Source organism: Manis javanica, chromosome 3 (assembly GCF_040802235.1).
Source record: "Manis javanica isolate MJ-LG chromosome 3, MJ_LKY, whole genome shotgun sequence".
NCBI classification, from domain to species: domain Eukaryota; kingdom Metazoa; phylum Chordata; class Mammalia; order Pholidota; family Manidae; genus Manis; species Manis javanica.
This window is the reverse complement of record NC_133158.1, coordinates 2,315,254-2,335,299: the sequence shown is the minus strand read 5'-3', so window position 1 is coordinate 2,335,299 and position 20,046 is coordinate 2,315,254. Positions and strand designations below refer to the sequence as shown.

Here is a 20,046-nt window from a genome sequence, read left to right as displayed (position 1 = left end):
CTAAAACATTAAATGTGTTTCTATTGAAAGTGTGCTTTTAAAAAGCCCAATAACTCAGCCCAAACTACACTTAAACAGGAAGTTGCCCTTTCTCAGTGAAACTTCACTATTACAGTATGTTGAAAATGACCATGGTGATAACTGCCAGGTCATAATGGCATCCCAGGGTAAGCACAATGAAATCAAGTGTGGTATGGTACCACAGCAGTTGTGAGGTCCTAGGCATCATTTTCTTCAGTCTTATTTTAGAACTGTGCTACGTCCTCTTACAGTTTTCATGAATGGTGTTCTCCCTCAAGATTGTTTGAAGCCAAGACAACAGTCTTAACCACTCTTGTTAAAATTATGGATAACTACTAGAGGATTACCTGACACCCAAAACAGGCTGGGTGATCCAAATATGAATGAAGGAAAAGTACTAATTAGTAAATTTACTGTTCTACTGACATAGATCAGGACCAAATGCTTGCCAGTGGATCAAGACTTCAGTATCATTTTTACTCTGATATTGCCCCTAAAGGGGTTTAAAGAAAAGCCATTCGTAGTCCATAAAGAATATGGGAAGAAAATGCTAGTTTTTGATTTGTGAACTCAGTTAAAGTCAAATATGGGGAAGTGATGAGGGTTCGTCAATTTAGCAATATGATGAATCTTTTTGGGATTTCATTGGAGACAAGGTTTGAAGCAAAAAGAATAATGGATTTTGTCCCCCCATCAACTTCTATGTGGTAAAATCTGGTCCATGGGAGAGGAAGGCAGTATGCTATCAAGGCATCGTGGTTGTTTCCTAGCTGAGCAGTCCCCAGAATACGAAATGAGAATATTAGTGTCTCCTCTAGACTCCTGTGGGTGCCAAACAGTTATAAATATATAAAAACAATATAAAGGGAAGAGGATCCCTGAACAGAGTTGTTTTGGAAAAAGAAACAGAAGCTTTCAAGAGCAAAAAACACTTATTCTAAAATGTATGAGTATCACAAATCAGAGAGAGAACTCCTTACCATAAAATAAGACCTATAAATGATGGTTAATGTCCAAATGAAAGCAAATCTCTCCTGGTGGGTAGGAAGTAAGGCCAGAAACTACCATAACACATCAGAATAAGGAGACTCTGTCATTCTCCCTTGCCCTGTGGGCGCCTGCCAGTTCCTGGGTTTTAGCCAAGTATCTCAGGGCAGAGATAGGTGGGAGGTGGGATCGAACCTCCATGGGAGGTCAGAGCTCTAGAAGGCAGATGCCCGCAGTGAGTGAGTCAGGAGAAGGGAAAATCCACAGGCACAGAGAGACACTGGGCCTTGGCTGTGGATGGGCGCACAGGAAACAGGAACAGTGGAGGCACGCGAGCCCCTGTGGATGGGAGTGGGGAATCCACACCACCACTGGGGCCTAAGAAACCTCCATCTAAATTCTAATGTGTCTCCAGAAAGGTAGTACCCCAAGGACATGACAGACCAACTGACAATCTTCTCTGAGAAATGTTTCAACCTTAGCTTTGAGGAATTGCTATAGTCAGAGCCCTAAAGAACATCAGCTCAAAATCAGGAAACACCAAAAATGGGGTTAAAGCAAGCAAGTATGAGTGAAGTCAGCAAATAAAGACAGCTGACTCAGAACAACTGAAGACTGAAATGATCACAGAATATTAAATGGGTAAGTATAATATGTTTAAAGAAGGAAATGAGGACAATATATAATACAAAGAAAAGACAGTCAAAATTCAGCAGGCAGACTTAACCTATAACCAAATAAAATTTCTAGAAATGAAAAATGTACTCAATAAATATGAACTCATGGCTGGTTAAATAAGAGATTATACATGCCCGAAAAAAAATTAAAAACAAATGAGGAGGTTTTGGGAAGATGGAGGACTAGGAGGTCACTGTGATGACCTCCCATATACACACCAAGACAGCAACTACATGTAATACAAGCAGCTCTGAAAAGGACCTGAAGACTACAGAACAGACCTTCCACAGCTAAGGACAAAGAGAGGGCCACACTGAGCAGGGTCAAGGGGCAGAGCCACAGGTGGGATCCAAACCCTCCTCCCGTTAGAGCCCGTAAGTGGGAGGGAGGAACAGAGGGGGGAGGGGGCAAACTCCACACACACAGCACGCTGACACTACAAATGTCCCCTTCGGCACTGCTCTTAGCTGTATCTCACAGATTTTATTCAGTATGTTATAATTTCAGTTATATTCACTTCAATGTATTTTTTATTTCTCTAGAGACTTCTTTGATAGATGGATTATTTAGTAGTATGTTGTTTAATTTCGAAGTGCTTCAGTGTTTTCCTGTTATCTTTCTGCTTTTCATTTCTAGTTTGTTTCCATTATGGTGAGAACATCTTCTGTATGATATGGATTATTACAAATGTGTCGAGTTGCTCTATGACCTAAGATATTGTCAATGTTCATGAATGTTCCATGTGTGTTTGAAAATAATATGTATTCTAATTTTATTGGATGGAATATTATAAATAATTCAGTAGATCCTAATGATTAATGGCCCTGCTCAGTTCTTCCTATTCTTGATGACTGTTATCTAGCGGTCACATCAATTACTAGGGGAAGGGGTTATAAATCCCTAAGAATAATAGCTGATTTCTCTATTTTCTCCATTCACTCCTTCCAGGTTTCACTTCATTATTTTGCAGCTCTGTTTTTTGGTGCATGCATATTTAAGATTGTGATGTCTTCTTAGTGAATTGACCTTTTTATCATTTTATTATGTCCCTTTGTCTCTGGTAATTTTATTTATTCTGACAATAATTTTTTCTTAGAGTAGTATAATGCAGTTAATTTTATTTATTATTTTACTTAAGGAAGAAATGATTCAAAATTAATATAATAATCTCTTTTGAATATAGTCATTCCAGCTTTCTTTTGACAAGTTCTTGCATGGTATATAGTTTTCTATCTTTTAACCTCCCTGGGTCATTATATATAAAGTGGGTTTCTTATACACAGCATATAGTTAAGTCTTTTTAATTTATCAATTCTACCAACTTCTATTTCTTACTTATTAGTATGTTAGTGTCTAATTCTGCCATTTTAGTAGTTAATTTCCTTGTCCTGTCTACCCTTCCTGCTTCCCCTTCACTATTTTCCTATAAGTTATTGGAAAATTTTTAGTATTCCATTTTGATTTATAGTAGCTTAACTATATGCTTTGTGTGATATTTTTAATAATTGCTCTAGAGATTACAATATACATACATAATATATTAGTCTACTATCAACATTTTACCATTTGAAGTGGAATGCAGATACCTTACCACAATTAATGTCCCTTTCCTTCTCATTTGAGATACAGTTTCTTAAATACAACTTCTATATACATTGAGAAGTACAGCAATATTGTAATTTTGCTTTCTACCAAACACAATTTTTTAAAACTACAGGGAATTTATCTGCCCTTCCACAGCTTTCTTCATTCCTAATGTTCCATGTGTCCTTCCATTATCTCTTCCTTTGTGCCTGATGAACTTCCTTTATAGCCATTATTTTAGAATCAATTTGCTGGCAACACATTTTCTTGGTTTTCTGTCAGCTGAAAATGTGCTTATTTATCTTTCATTCTTGAAGTATACATTTCCTGGTTGGGGTACATCAGTATTGGAGTAACACTGCTTTTTTTTTTCTTTCTTTTAGCTGCAGTTGAAAGATGTTGGGCCACCTCCTCCTACCTTCCATAGTTCCGGGTGAGAACTCTGCTGTCATTCAAATTGCCATTTCCTAATCATAATGTGTGATTTTCCTTTCAAGATGTTTCCTTTGGCCAACATTTTCAGAAGTTTAACTACCATGTGTCTGGGTACGGATTTCTTTATGTTTATCTTCTTTGAGGTTCACTCACCTTCTTGACTGTAGGTTTATGTCTTTTTGCCAAATTTGGGGAGATTAAAGCCATTATTTCTTCAAATATTTTTTAGTTCCACATCCTGTCCTTTCTGTCTAGTAGCTAATGCCTCAAATGTTAAGTCTTATGTTACTGTTCACAGTTCTCTGAGGCTAAATTCACATTTTTAGGTTATTTCCTCTCCATTATTTAGATTGGTCATGTTTAATGATCCATCTTCAAGTTCACTAATTCTTTTCTCTGTGCTTTCCACCATTCTGATATTTAGCCTTTAAGTTTCAGTTATTATATTTTTTAGTTCTAAAATCTTCATTTCATTCATTATATTTTCTACTTCTTTTCTGCAGTTTCCTGATTTCTTTTGGTGTAACTGTCCCCTGGAGCAATTCTACACAAGCTGCTTTAAAATCCTTGCTAATGATTCCAACGTCTGTGTCATTTCAAAGTTGACATTTGTTAGTTGTCTTTCCACAATTAGAGTTGAAATTTTCCTGATTTTTCATATGACAAGTGATTAGGGCCCACTGCTGACATTTTCAGTGTTACACTATTTATTACACTCTAACTCTTATTAAAATTTTCTATTTTAGCAGGTGGTCAGCTTGTTTAGATTCAGAATGCAATCCAACCCCAGGCTCACTTTCATAGGCTGCTTTTAGTTTATAAAATTTTCCCAGTGCACTTATGGTTTTCCCCATTTGTGTGTTACCTAGATGACAGAACTTCATTCCACCTTATCCTCAGAATGGGCTTGGTGGGGGAAAGCACTGCCTCGTTAAGTAGGACAAAGATGGAAAACAGATTCTGTCCACAGGGTGTGCTTAAAGGGTACTGCTTCATTAACGGTGAGTGTGGGAGTGGTGGTGCGTGGGAGTCAAGAAGCCTGCCTACAGGACTGGGGAGGGCACCATCTTACTGCTACAGGGGAGTGGAAATCAAGAGCTCTACCACAGGATTGTCTGCACAGGAATGCTTCTTTCTCACTTGAGAGCATGAGAGGAAGTCAAAGTTTTGCCCACAGAATTCTGCAGGATTAAAGGCACAACCCTGTTATGCTGGGTACCTGTGAAAGCCAGAGCCCCACCCCCAGGCTCTGCTGGGGAGAGATGCCACCTTCTAACTGCTCGTGGGGTGGCAGTCAGGTTCTCCCTACAGGCTCCGCTGAAGAGGAGCACGGTCTCATCACTGCAGGGCGATGAAGTCACAGGCTCCCCTGGAAAGAGACATCTTGCTACTGAAGGTGGAGTGATGAGTGTGTGAGGGACAGAGCTCTGGCTACAGAGTCCACTGCCGTGATGCCCGCTGGGGTGGGAGGGGGTGCAGCTTTTACTGCGATATCCTCCTAGAGAACAGGCAGGATAGTTCTTAACTTGTCATCCTTTTCCCAGAGAAAGCAGGCTTTCCTTGGCACTATTTTTTTTGTCTGCACCCATCAGCATTTCCAGGTGGTGGGCTTCTCTAGAGCCCAGACCAAGATATTTGGGGAGCAAGAAAAACAACAGGGAACTCACGAAACCTGCGAGTCCCAAGGTCCCTGATCAGCTCTTGCTTTTTCCCAACTTTCAGATTTTTCTGGTAGGTGGTTTATGAGTTTTGTCCAGTATTTTTGTCATAGTTGGTAGGAGTAAAAGAGAATGTGTTTACTCCATCTTGTTGAGAACCCAAACCCTGTCACTTATTTTTAGTCTATGTTTTGTGTGTCCTATTGCCCTCTATCTACTAAGTTTCCAGAGGTTATGGACTGGATGGGTTTTTATTAATCTTTCTATTAAGTGTTGGCCTAGCTAAAAGTGTGATATATGGCATATCCTTTAAGCTTAGCAGCTATAAGAAACTGTTGACTCAATTCAATTTAAATCAAACCAGTCAAGGAAACTTCAAACTTACCCAAGTTTGGCTTTAAGAAATCTAGCTTCCTACAAGTGGTGGCTCCATAGCATCTTACTACGCTGATAGACAGTGACTGCAATGGGGTGGGGGGTGGGGGAACTTAATAATATGGTTGAATGTTGAAACTACAATGTTGCTCATGTGAATCCTTCATAAGAGATTGTATATCAATGATACCTTAATTTAAAAAAAACTTCCAAAAAAAAAAGAAAAGAAACTATTGATACAACTTCTTGGCCTTGACCCACCATCAGATTCACAATGTGACCCAATTTTCTTCATTCATTCAATAAACATCTGTTTTACAAAAGCTTCTAAGTTTACAGCAATTAGTAAGATAGCTAAAATCCCCAGTATTAGGGAACCTAATTTCTACTGACTGGGATAGGGTGGAGGGGCTGCACGCAAATAAATAATGTGTTCTCTTCAAGTTGGATAAAATTCAATCTACTATGTTTCAGCTAATACTAGGTATAAACATTTGAAAAACTGCAAATATTCAGAACTCTGAAAATTTGCATTTGGCATAGGTAAGATAAATTTTTTCACTAAGTACAAAGGAATTTTAATGATTTAGTAAACTAGTTATCAATTACTTACCACATAGAGCTGTTTCCACAGACTGGCCCATTCTTGTAGAGTTGCTGTAACTTCAGTCACAATAGAATCTTCAAGCGGAACCACAGTTTCATACTGCCTAGAACCAGAGGCACAACAAACAGAACGTTATCTTTGATAAAATACCAGAATACTGTCTATGGCCCTTTTTAACATGTGTAACCCAAATTTTAAATTCATGGAAATACAGAGGTACATCTAACTGCTTGAAGACCTTTCTGCAGTAATTTACTGCAAGAGTGTAACTGATCTGAATTAGTGTAAAAACATTTGGGTTTTGCTACATAAATCCTCAATTTTACTTTTAGAAATACTGTCTTTAAGAAGGACTTTTTAAAAGAGAGACTTTACATTTTTTTCCTTAAGGAAGGTCCATAGCACTACCCAAGTATTGCTTAATTTTTTTAATTGTGTCAACATTTATCAGTAATCCACATTAGCTCATGCTCTTAGTATCAAATACTGATGGAAATGGATTGGTGGAGGGACCCAGACACCAGATTTTGAAGTTTTATAAGCACTCCCTTATATTAGTACTGCATTTTCAAAGAAACTAGTGTCAGTCAAGGAATTATGTGTCTGCGAGATAATTTTGATTCTGGGAACAGAGGCACTGGTTCTCTCAGCCTACCTCATAAGCAACATCAGGTATGGTGCCAGCCCCTGCGCTAACTGCCAAGGATTTACCAATAGACAAAAATGGGCAGGTTCTCTACATTCACAGAGTTCTTATTCCAGATTGGGAATCAGACAGACAAATGATCACAACAAATAGACACAGATAGTGATGAATCTAAGAAGGAAATTAAAGTGTACAATCAGAGGTTTCAGCTAGGAGATGTAATTTAGGAAGAGAGATCAGTGAAGTCTTCTCTGAAGAAGTGGCAAGGCAAAAGATGCAAAAAAGTCATGACAAAAAGTGTGTGGGGAGGGAGAGGACAGGGTGCGGTGTCATCTGCAGAAGAAACAATACACAAGAAGTCACTGAGATGGAAATGAACTCCACAGATCCAAGAACTTCAAGAAGGCTGGTGCAACTGAGGCCAGCTATCACAGGGCCTTTTCAAATAACACTGAATTTTATAGATCATAATACAACTAAAATGAATGAGAAGTTATTGAAAGGCTGGTAAAAGTAGGGGCATGAGTTGGTAATATTTATACGGTGCCCCTGCCAATTTTGAGGGATAATAAAGACTTTATATCAGATCAGAACCCATATTCTGATTTATCAGCCAAAGACAACATCATGCCCTTGGAAACTGCAAAAGAAAATCAATTTCACGAAATCAGCATTAAGTGTAATTTCTTTATAGAGGAAAGTAGTTGAAAAACCACCAACTGTGTTCAAACATAACTCAGTGTACTAATTCTAAGCATCAATGAATATATGTTATTTGACTATTTTATAACTGTTTTATATTGTGGGCACCACACAGAAATATGAAACATCAAAAGAACACAGTTGAGACCAAAATCTCACATACCCCAGAAAAAGGGTCAAATTAAACTGAACTCACCAATCTGCCTGAAAGAGAGATCAAAATAAAAATCATAAACATGCTTATGGAGGTACAGAAAAATATTCAAGAACTCAGGAATGAATTTAAGTCGGAGATTCAATCATTAAGAAATTCCATATCTGAAATGAAACATACAATGGAAGGATTTAAAAGCAGATTAGATGTAGTAGAAGAGAAGGTAAATGGAACAGAAATTAGAGAAGAGGAATACAAAGAAGCTGAGGCACAAAGAGTAAAAAGAATCTCTAAGAATGAAAGAATATTGAGAAGACTGTGTGACCAATCCAAACGGAACAATATTCGCATTATAGGGGTACCAGAAGAAGAAGAGAGAGAAAAAGGGATAGGAAGTGTCATTGAGGAGGTAATTGCTGAAAACTTCCCCAGTCTGGGGAAGGAGATAGTCTTTCAAGCCATGGAGGTGCACAGATCTCCCAACACAACAGACCCAAGGAAGAAAACATCAAGACATATAATAATTAAAATGGCAAAAGATCAAAGATAAAGACAGACTTTTAAAAGTAGCTAGAGAGAGAAAAAAGATCACATACAAAGGAAAACCCATCAGGCTATCATCAGACTTCTCAACAGAAACCTTACAGGTCAGAACGGAGTGGAATGATATATTTAATGCAATGAAGCAGAAGGGCCTTGAACCAAGAATACTATACCCGGCAAGGTTATCGTTTAAAATTGAAGGAGGGATTTTCCTTTTCAGTTTTATTCTGAAACACAATTTTCAGATAAGAAGAAGTTGAGAGAATTTACCTGCCACAAACCACCTCTACAGTGCATTTTGGAGGGACTCCTATAGATGGAAGTATTCCTAAGGCTAAATAGATGTCACCCAAGGGATAGACAAAGAGTACAGAATATGATTCATAACATACAAAGAATGGAGGAGGAAGAAAAAGGAGGGGAAAGAAAGAACCTTTAGGTTCTGTTTGTAATGGCACAAGAAGCGAATTAAATTAGACTGTTAGATGGTAAGGGAATTACCCTAGAACCTTTGGTAACCATGAATCTAAAGCCTGCAATGACAATAAGTACATAACTATCAATAATCACCCTAAATGTAAATGGTCTGAATGCACCAATCAAAAGACAGAGTCACTGAATGGATAAAAAAACAAAAACCATCTATATGCTGCCTACAAGAGACTCACTTCAAACCCAAAGACATACACAGATTGAAAATAAAGGGATGGAAAAGATATTTCATTCAACTAACAGGGAGTAAAAAGCAGGAGTTGCAGTACTTGTATCAGACAAAATAAACTTCAAAACAAAGAAAGTAACAAGAGACAAAGAAGGACATTACATAATGATAAAGGGGTCAGTCCAACAAGAGGACATAACTGTTATAAATATCTATGCACCCAACACAGGAGCACCTACATATGTGAAACAAATACTAAGTGAATTAAAGGGGGAAATAGAATGCGATGTATTCATTTTAGGAGAATTCAACACAGCACTCACTCCAAAGGACAGATCAACCAGACAGAAAACAGGTAAAGAGACAGAGGCACTGAACAACATATTAGAACAAATGGACCTAACGGACATCTACAGAACACTCCATCCAAAAGCAACAGGATACACATTCTTCTCAAGTGCACATGGAATATTTTCAAGAATAGATCATATACTAGGCCACAAAAAGAAACTCAGTAATTTCAGAAAGATTGAAATTGTACCAACCAGCTTCTCAGATCACAAAGGTATGAAACTAGAAACAAATTACACAAAGAAAATGAAAAAGCCCACAAACATATGGAGGCTTAACAACATGCTCCTAAATAATCAATGGATCAATGACCAAATAAAAATAGAGATCAAGCAATATATGGACACAAATGACAACAATAATTCAACAACACAAAATCTGTGTGATGCAGTGAAGGCCATGCTGAGGGAAATATACTGCAATACAGGCCTACCTCAGGAAAGAAGAACAATCCCAAATGAACAGACTAAACTCACAATTAATGAAACTAAAAAAGGAAGAACAAACGGGGCCCAAAGTCAGTAGAAGGAGGAACATAATAAAGATTAAAGCAGAAATAAATAAAATTGAGAAGACTAAAACAACAGAAAGAATCACTGGAAGCAGGAGCTGGTTCTTCAAGAAAATAAACAAAATAGATAAACCCCTAGCCAGACATATCAAGAAAAAAAGAGAGTCTATACACATAAACAGAATCAGAAATGAGAAAGGAAAAATCATGATGGACACCACAGAAATACAAAGAATTATGAGAGAATACTACGAAAAATTATATGGTAACAAACTAGATAACCTAGAAGAAATGGACAACTTTCTAGAAAAATACAGCCTTCCAAGCCTGACCCAGTAAGAAACAGAAAATCTGAATAGACCGATTACCAGCAAAGAAATTGAACTGGTAATCAAAACACTACCTAACAAAAGCTTTGGACCAGATGGTTTCAATGCTGAATTTTATCAAACATTTAGTGAAGACCTAATACCCATCCTCCTTAAAGTTTTCCAAAAGTAGAAGAGGAGGGAATACTCCCAAACTCATTCTACGAGGCCAACATCACTCTAATACCAAAACCAGGCAAAGACACCATAAAAAAAGACAATTACAGACCAATATCCCTGATGTGAACATAGATGCAAAAATACTCAACAAAATATTAGCAAACCAAATTCAAAAATACATCAAAAAGATCATTCATCATGGTCAAGTGGGATTCATCCCAGGGATGCAAGGATGGTACAACATTCAAAAATCCATCAACATCATACATCACATCAACAAAAAGGACAAAAACCACATGATGATCTCCATAGATGCTGAAAAAGCATTTGACAAAATTCAACATCCATTCATGATAAAAACTCAACAAAATAGGAATAGAGGGCAAGTACCTCAACATAATAAAGGCCATATATGACAAACCTGCCACCAACATTATACATAACAGTGAGAAGCTAAAAGCTTTTCCTTTAAGATCGGGAACAAGACAGGGATGCCCACTCTTCCCACCTTTATTCAACATAGTCCTGGAGGGCCTAGTCATGGCAATTAGACAACACAAAGAAATAAAAGGCATTCAGATTGGCAAGGAAAAAGTCAAACTGTCCTTGTTTGCAGATGACATCATATTGTACATAAAAAACCCTACAGAATCCACTCCAAAACTACTAGATCTAGTATCTGAATTCAGCAAAGTTGCTGGATACAAAATTAATACACAGAAATCTGTTGCATTCCTATACACTAATGAAAGAGAAATCAGGAAAACAATTCCATTCACAATTGCATCAAAAGAATAAAATACCTAGGAATAAACCTAACCAAGGAAGTGAAAGACCTATACCCTGAAAACTACAACACAGTCTTAAGAGAAATTAAAGAGGACACTAATAAATGGAAATTCATCCCATGCTCTTGGCTAGGAAGAATTAATATTGTCAAAATGGCCATCCTGCCTAAAGCAATCTACAGATTCGATGCAATCCCTATCAAAATACCAACAGCATTCTGCAACAAACTGGAACAAATAGTTCTAAAATTCATATGGAACCACAAAAGACCCCGAATAGCCAAAGCAATCCTGAGAAGGAAGAATAAAGCAGGGGAGATCTCACTTCCCAACTTCAAGCTCTACTACAAAGCCACAGTAATCAAGACAATTTGGTACTGGCACAAGAACAGAGCCACAGACCAGTGGAACAGAATAGAGTCCAGATATAAATCCAAGCATATATGGTCAATTAATATACGATAAAGGAGCCATGGATATACGATGGGGAAATGACAGCCTCTTCAACAACTGGTGTTGGCAAAACCAGACAGCTACATGCCAGAGAGTGAAACTGGATCACGGTCTAACCCCATACACAAAAGTAAATTCAAAATGGATCAAAGACCTGAATGTAAGTCATGAAACCATAAAACTCTTAGAAAAAAACATAGGCAAAAATCTCCTGGTCATAAACATGAATAATTTCTTCATGAACATATCTCCCCAGGCAAGGGAAACAAAAGCAAAAATGAACAAGTGGGACTATATCAAACTAAAAAGCAAAGGATACCATCAGTTGAAGAAAAAAGATATCCTACAGTATGGGAGAATATATTCATAAATGACTTATGTGATAAGGGGTTGACATCCAAAATATATAAAGAGTTCACACACCTCAACAAACTAAAAGCAAACAATACAATTAAAAAATGGTCAGAGGAGCTGAACAGACAGTTCTCCAAAGAAGAAACAAAAGCAAACACACGAAAAAGAGCCAGTATGCAAAAGAACTAGGAATTTTTCACATAAAAAGTATTATCAACAAAATGTCCATCAACAGCTGAATGGAATAATGAAATGTAACATGTGAACAGAAGGGAATACTACTCAACATTTAAAAGGAATGAAATTCTTACATGTGCTACAACATGGATGAGCTCTGAAAGCACTATGCTAATCGAAGGAAGCAAGACACAAAAGGAGAAATACTGCATGATTCCACTTAGAAGAGGTCCCAGAATAGGAAAAGTCACAGACAAAAAGCAGAAGAGAAGTTACTGGGGCTGTAGGAAAGGGAGACTGGGGAGTTACCGTTTAAGGGTTACAGAGTTTCTCTCGGAGATGATGGAAAGTTCTGGGTTTGAATACTTGTGAAGGTTGCACAACATTGTGAATGTGCCCAATGATACTAGATTGTACCTCAAAAATAATTAAAATGCTAAATTTTATGGTATTCATATTTTACCACAAATCATTTTACTTTTTATAGATTTTAAAAATTGATGTATAGTTGATATACAATATGATTTTGGTTTCAGATGTACAACATAGTGACTTGATAATTATATACATTACAAAATGCTCACCATGTTAAGTGTAGTTACCATCGGTCAATATACACAAATACTACAATATTATTGGCTATATCTCCTCTGCTGTCCTTTCATCCCCATGACATTTATACTATAATTGAAACTCTGTACCTCTTTATCCCCTTCACCTATTCTGCCTGACCACTGGCCTCCTCTCCTGCAGCAACCACCAATTTGTTCTCTGTGTTTGGGTCCACTTCCATTTCATTTGTTTGCTTGCTGTTTTTCTTCTTAGATTCCACATGTAAGTGGAATTATATGGCAAACCACAGTGAGATATCACCTTACCCAGTCAGAATGGCTAGTATCAAAAAGACAAGAAATAACATGCTGGCACGGATATGGAGAAAAGGAAACTCTTATATACTATTGGTAGGAATGTAAACCGGTGCAGCCATTATGGAAAGGAGTATGGAGGGTCCTCAAAAAAATAAAAATAGAAATACCATATGGCCCACTTCTGAGAAATTACCCACAGAAAACAAAATCACTAGTTCAAAAAACTATATGCACTCCTATGTTTATTACATTATTTACAATGGTCAAGATATGGAAGCAACCTAAGTGTCCTCAAGAGATGAACAAAGATGATGTGGTGGGTGGGTGTGTGTGTGTGTATACACATTTACACAATGGAGTACTACTCAGCCATAAAAAGAATGATATCTTGCCATTTGCAACACCATGGATGGACCTAGAGGGTATCGTGCTAACTCAGAGAGAGAAGGACAATTACCATAATTACCATAATTTTTTTAATGACAAGAAATATTCACAGTGTGAAAAAAACTCAACAAGAGGATATAGGCTAGACAGAATTTGGTTTCCAAATTTTGGGTTGGTTTCCATTTGCATAGAATATCTTTTTCAATTTCTTCATTTTGAGCCTATGTTTATCCTTAAAGGTGTAGCAAGTCTCTTGTAGGCAGCATACAGTGGTTCTTGTTTTACAATCCATTCAGACACTGGCATTTGATGGAAAATTTGGTCCATTTTCATTTAATGGAGTTATTGATAGGTAATGACTTACTAAAGCTATTTTATTAATCCTTCTCTGGCTGTTGGATGGTTCCTTTGTTGGATGGTTCCTTCCTCTCTTGTCTTCCTTTGTGATCCAATGAATTTTTTTAGAGGTATGTTTTGATTCTTTTCTCTTTATCTTCTGTGTATCTACTACAGGTATTTAAGTTAAAGTTGTAAGTCCTTTTAGACTGATAACTACCTAACATCAACCCCATATAAAAACTCTACACTTTTAACTCTCCCTGCTATATTTTTTGTTTTTGATGTTACCATTTATATTTTTCTATTGCATATCCATTAACAAATTATCGTAGCTATCATTACTTTTAATACTTTTGCCTTTTCAGCTTTATACTAGAGTTAAAAATGTTTTACACACCAATACAGTATTAGAATATTCTGAACTTGACTATATGCTTACCTTTTTTAAGTTTTTATGTTATTAATTAGCATCCTTTCATTTTAGCTTGAAGAACACACTTTAGTATTGGTTGTAATAGAGATCTAGTAGTGATGACCTTAGTTTTGGTCTTCCTGGGAAAGTTATGTCTCCTTCTTATCTGAAAGACAGCTTTGCAGATAAAGTATTCTTAGTTGGCCGTTTTTTCTTTCAACACTACAAATATATTATCCGACTCACTCCTGGATTATTAGGTTTCTACTGAGAAATTGCTGATAGCTTTATGGACTTTCCCTCATACGTGACTACTCTTTTTACCTTGCCACTTTCAAAATTCTGTTTTTAACTTTTTTTTTCTGTTTTTAACTTTTAATAGTTTGACATAATATATCTCTGAGGAGTCTTTTGTGGTTGAACCTGTTTAGGGAACTTCTGGTTTCATGTACCTGGATGCCCATGTCTCCCCTCAGGTTTCCAGCCATCTCCTTAAATCAGCTTTCTGTCCCTTTCTCTCTCTCTCTCCTTCCGGGACTACCATAATGCATTTATTAGTTCTGCTGATGGTATCCTAAAATCCCATAGGCTTTGTCATTCACTTTTTGTTTTTTTATTCTGACTGGATACTTTCAAATGCTTTGTCTTTTGAGTTCATAGATTCTTTCTTCTGTTCCATCAAGTCTATTGTTGACACTATTACATTTTTCATCTCAGTCATTGTATTCTTCAGCTCCAGAATTTCTGTTTGGTCTTTTTTATGACTTCTATCTCTGCTGAACTTGGCATTTTGTTCATGGATTCTGTTCCTGACTTTGTTATCTATCTGCATTCCCTTGTAGCCACTGAGCTTCCTTAAACCAATTATGTTTAATTCCTTTTCAGGCAATTCACTGATCTCCATTTCTTTCAGGATAATTAATGGAAAATTAATGTGTTCCTTTGGTGGTGTCATGTTTCCTTATTTTTTCTTATTCCTTGAAGTCTTGTGTTGCTGTCTTATGCAAAGAAGGAGTCACCTCTTTTACTGACTGGCTTCAGGAGAAAAACACCTTTACTAGTCAACCCAGGTATGAATTCTGAGGCTTTCTGACCTTTTCTATGTATACTCCTGCTCCACATCTCGTTTCCTCTTTGTAGGGAATTCTTAAGATTGTATGCCTTCTGTCAGTCTCACAAAGTCAGGCTAGGTGCTAATTGATAACCTCCTATTTTCCTTAGGGTAGTGCCCAAGGAGTGTGTCCTCCAGTGGCGTGCCTTCTGATCCGGCAGAGCTGCTGGCTTTCTGTGCACAACTGCAGGTCATCCGGAGAGGCTAACAGCTCACATACGCAGCCCAGGGGCCCAGGCAGTGATCCAACTAGAGCGATGGCGGGTGAGGTGTACCGAGCATTTGGAGTGTCCGTGGGCCAGTTCGGGGAGGCCACAGGAAGGCGTTCCCAGTGGCTCATGGGCATGCTTCCTGACAGAGTTCATAAAGTGGTTAGTAAAATCTATGGCCCCTTGTTGATTTCTGAGCCCTGGTTGCTCTGAGTCCCTACCTCTCTTCCCTGCTATTAGCCTCTTTCAACCACTCAGCCATGCTGATCACCTCAGTATTCTGGGTAAGGTGGAAAAAAATTGGGTCTCTCGGGCAGCAACCCAGCCAGGTGCTCACTCACTATGCTCTCACTTTCCCACAAGGGAGAAACTGTAGGCCAAGGGCATCTCTCTTGGCACTGAGCTGTGCCACCTTTGGGGAAGGATGACACAGGTGAAGTGAAACTGTTCTTCTTACCCTCTTCAGTGTATCTATTCTCAGATGTTTTGTTTTGACCATGTGCTGAAATTTCTTGACTGTGCTCTCAGACTTCCACAAAGCTGATCTTGTCAAAGGGTGGTTCTCAAGCTTGAGCCTCTGTGAGGGGATGACGGTAGAGAACCCCTGTTCCACTGTCTTATTTGTCACGCTCAAGGCCCACACATTTTTACAAGGAAGTTAGTCAAATCTTTAAAACTGCAACATTAACTTTTTTTAAGTCTAGAAATAGTATGAAGGTTACCTGATTCATTCCATAAAGCTAGACTAATCTTTATACCAAAACTAGTCAACGATATATAAGAAAATCATAGACAAATCTCATATGTATACAGAGATGCAAGAATGTTGAAGAAAATACTAGAAAATAAAATAAAGTAGTGTACCAAAAATAATATATTATGACCAGGAAGTGTGTATCCTAAGATACAGCACTTTTGGAGTAGAATTGGTGACACTGAACTTCCGTTGCCTCTAAAATTTCAATGTTATTCTCCATAGGCCTTTCCTTACTTTCCTAAAAATAATGTATTTTAAATGAGTGCTGATTTAACTGAATATTTTTTGTATCTATTTACTCTATTAAATCTGCTGTGTGCACACAATCCAATCCTTGCCATTCTGCCACTCTCCTGATGCTCTGAATCTTAACACAGGAACGGAAAACTTCAAGAGTGGCATCCTCAAGAGACTTTGCAGTAAGTCAGTCCTGCTATCCAGATTCACAGAGCTACTCCAAGCTGTTGTTCTTTCTGAAAACTGATACTTTAGCTATTCTTTCATTCTGTCAGCTACCTTAGATCTTTCCAATAATTTTTAAGTAAAACTTACATTTTAATTTATGTTTCTAGTCCATCTAGTCTCTTTTATTCAGTATGAATAAGGATTATACCCTTGGGCTTGCCATCAGAAACCTACTATGTTAGTACCAAATCATTAAAGACTAATTTATTCATTTACCTATCATGTTAACTACGTTATCTACTACATGTCAGGCACTGAGCTAAAGATGAGGACACACAGGTACTAATCTGAGTATAACAGAACCTGGCACAAAAAAGGAATGATGCACATTCCTTGATAGATGTTCAAACAACTACAAATTCATTTAACCTTGCTAACATCTTGCCTGTATATCCATAGATACGTAACAGGAGACTCGTGTTTTGCAGAAACTAAAACACACTATATCCACTGGTTGGCATGACCTGATCATGGTAAATGCATAATGACTCTTATCAAGCATCACATTCATTTCTAAGTGTTCAAAAATCATCTGTCTGAAAGGAAGCACTTCTCAAACATTAAACTAACTTTAATACTCCTGAATTATTTTTAAGGCAAAATGTTACTAACAAAACAGATATTTAGGCAGGGAATTAACTGGATGTCTTAATTTGAGCAAAGAGAATATAAATTTTAATCAGAACACAGTCCTAGACTGTCTTTATACACATAGCACTTCTCTCTACCCTAAGTATGCTTCAGAAAACATCCCCAGGTTATGGTTTTCCCATCAGCAAGTTAGCAGACTTTGCCTGTTTCACGCCTACTAGTATAAATAAGTTGCATTACACAATTATATGTATGCGTTTTTAAAAATAAAAATATAAAGTAAGAATGAACATAATGTACTACCTATCCATATTCAATAAGCACTGTTTTATTACCAATTCTTGAGAAGTTTTGCTGTGAAAAAACAAAGAAATGCATTCAGAAGGTTGTAAGCTTATGAAAATTAGCTAGGAAAAAGGGAAAAATGGAAAATTTAGAAGAAATTACTACAAGAGGGAATTTCTTTAAAAATATCCATTTTCATGTTCATCTCTAATGAAGACTGAAGTTATTTTAGTAAATACACAAACAAGTTAAGAATCAAAAGCCAGAGAAGAAAGTGTTACACACTAACACAAGTTGGTGCTGTCCTCCCATGCTCCTTACAGCACATGCGCTCCGAGGTGCACCCGCCCACACGCACCCCAACTTGGAACCAGACTCCTTAAACCTGAGAGCAAAGAGGCAGCCCAAATAAGTAGATAAGCAAACAGTAATTCCTTGACAGGACAGAAGATGAGTATGACATTGGCCTACCTGCACCTGGTACCTCCCTACTAAAACTAAATTTAGTCTACCATGATTTGACCCTAGATCTACATGTTTGCTTTCTGTGGTAAAAAATCTATTTTTCAATTCAACTGAAACTTCGCTAGTGATGAGTAAAACTTACAACTCCTGAAACCACAGAAGTCAACTATTCTTAATTCAAATAGTGCCCCTAATTTCCCACCATTTAAAAATAAAAAATATTTTTGTTGTTTTAAGTGTGCCAAAGAGACCTTCTGTGGATTGACCCCTATGCTGTTCACTTCTTCACATCAAGTGAGTACCATTAGCTCAGAGACCACTGATGCCAAATTTTTACACAACCATCTGCTTTTAATATAACCCAAACAGGACTATGTTCAGCCATTTAGAGCCTGACTGTTTTACACACTTAATGAAACTGCATCAGTATCCGCTAGCTACAGAGTGGATAAAGCCCAGGGCTACTGAAGGCCTGGCTCCTGCTGTTCCAGGTGCTCAGGGCCCAGAGTCTTCCCACCTCGCAGTTGAGTGACACGATCTAGACACATAAGGCCCCTCCCCACTCCATCTCCCCCAGGAGTTCCCACGCCTTCTTCCCATTCTGGGTGTAGCTCAGCACGGCTCTCTCTGGAAGGTCTCTGGCTGTGAGGGACTTTCCTTTGCAACCTGTCAAAACTCTGCCTAAATAAAGTTCATTGTGTGCTACTCACATCTCATGGTCATGTCTTTTTTTTAATCAGCCCTGAAATCTGTAACTACTACAAATGCATTTTTTCAGTGAAACTTTACAAAAAGTAGCAACTGTACTTGAATCATTTTAAAAATCAGAAAGCCCAGATATCAAGAAAACCTTTAAAAGCTAAATGAAAATATGAAAAGTTTGTAAGTTCCCATAAGAAATTTATGATAGCCTATTCACACAATTTCATTCAGTCAACCAAACAAAAAACAAGCCTTCCACACACAAGGTACAAGTCTTTCAAGAAGCAGAGGTTATACGTTAGCATGAGAGTCCAGGGCTGTGCTCCCAAGTGCAGCAGGATGGAGTGCAGAAGGCACGGCACAGACACACAGTACGTGCTCTCGGACTGAGAGGCCCTCGTTCCGTGCTGCAATTTGCTCAGGTAGAGCCCCTGCTGATCTAACCAAGCACTGGGGAGAGAAATCTGACCACTTTAATTCACCACACCCCCTATGCAGTATTGCTACCCAAAATGCTTATGCTGATTCTAACCCTGAGGACACAGGCAACTACAAACTGAGGGACGTTTTGTAAAACAACTGGCCTGAACACTTCAACAATGTCCAGGGCATGAAAGAAAAAAAGGAAAACAAGACTGGGGAACGGTTCTAAATCAAAGAGATTATAAATGCCATGACAGTGATGAAACACAATACTCCGAACAAAACAAAAACAAAAACAAATAAAAACAGCTATAAAGGACATTCTGAAAATCAGGGACATTTGAATATGTACTATATGCTTTACAGTACTATTTGTATCAGTGTTAAATTTCCCAAATGTAGTAATCACACTGTGATTATATTAAGAGAATGTCCTTTTTCTTAGGAGATACATACTGACATATTTAGCAGAAAAGTGTTAGGATGTCTTAAACCTACTGTCCTGTATAAAAGCAGGGCTGGGGGCGGGAGGCAGAGCACAAGCACTCTGTGACAAAATGTTGGTAAGTGGTGAATCTACAGGAAGGGATATGGGTATTATTTATAATACTCCTGAAACTTGTCTACAGATTGGAATTTTTCAAAATAAAAAGTTAGGTAAAAGAAGTCAGAGAATTTTTTAAAAGGATGCCATAGAAGCATCCCAAGCCCAGTGTATTGTCTGCCACCGGGTCCCAGTCACGGGGGCCCGAACTTGAGTCTGTTAACACTGTGCTCCGCCCCTTCTTTCCTTCTGTCCAGCCTCTTCTCATCGGGTTCTCACTTCTGCCATTCTCCCCAAACAGCTCTCAACAACAT

General features: G+C 37.8%; 1 protein-coding gene across 10 annotated transcripts in view; it reads right to left on the bottom strand.

Moving 5' to 3' along the window:
• Positions 1 to 20,046, bottom strand: part of DOCK3 (dedicator of cytokinesis 3) — a 323,372-nt gene that overhangs the window by 198,728 nt on the left and 104,598 nt on the right. For all 10 annotated transcript variants that reach the window (XR_012128871.1, XM_073230632.1, XM_073230639.1 and 7 more), the window contains exon 5: positions 6,352 to 6,448. Coding sequence is in view for 9 of the 10 variants with exons in the window: in XM_073230632.1 (XP_073086733.1) it covers positions 6,352 to 6,448 (97 nt within the window). In the remaining variant the exon portion in view is untranslated. The remainder of the gene's footprint in view (positions 1 to 6,351; positions 6,449 to 20,046) is intronic.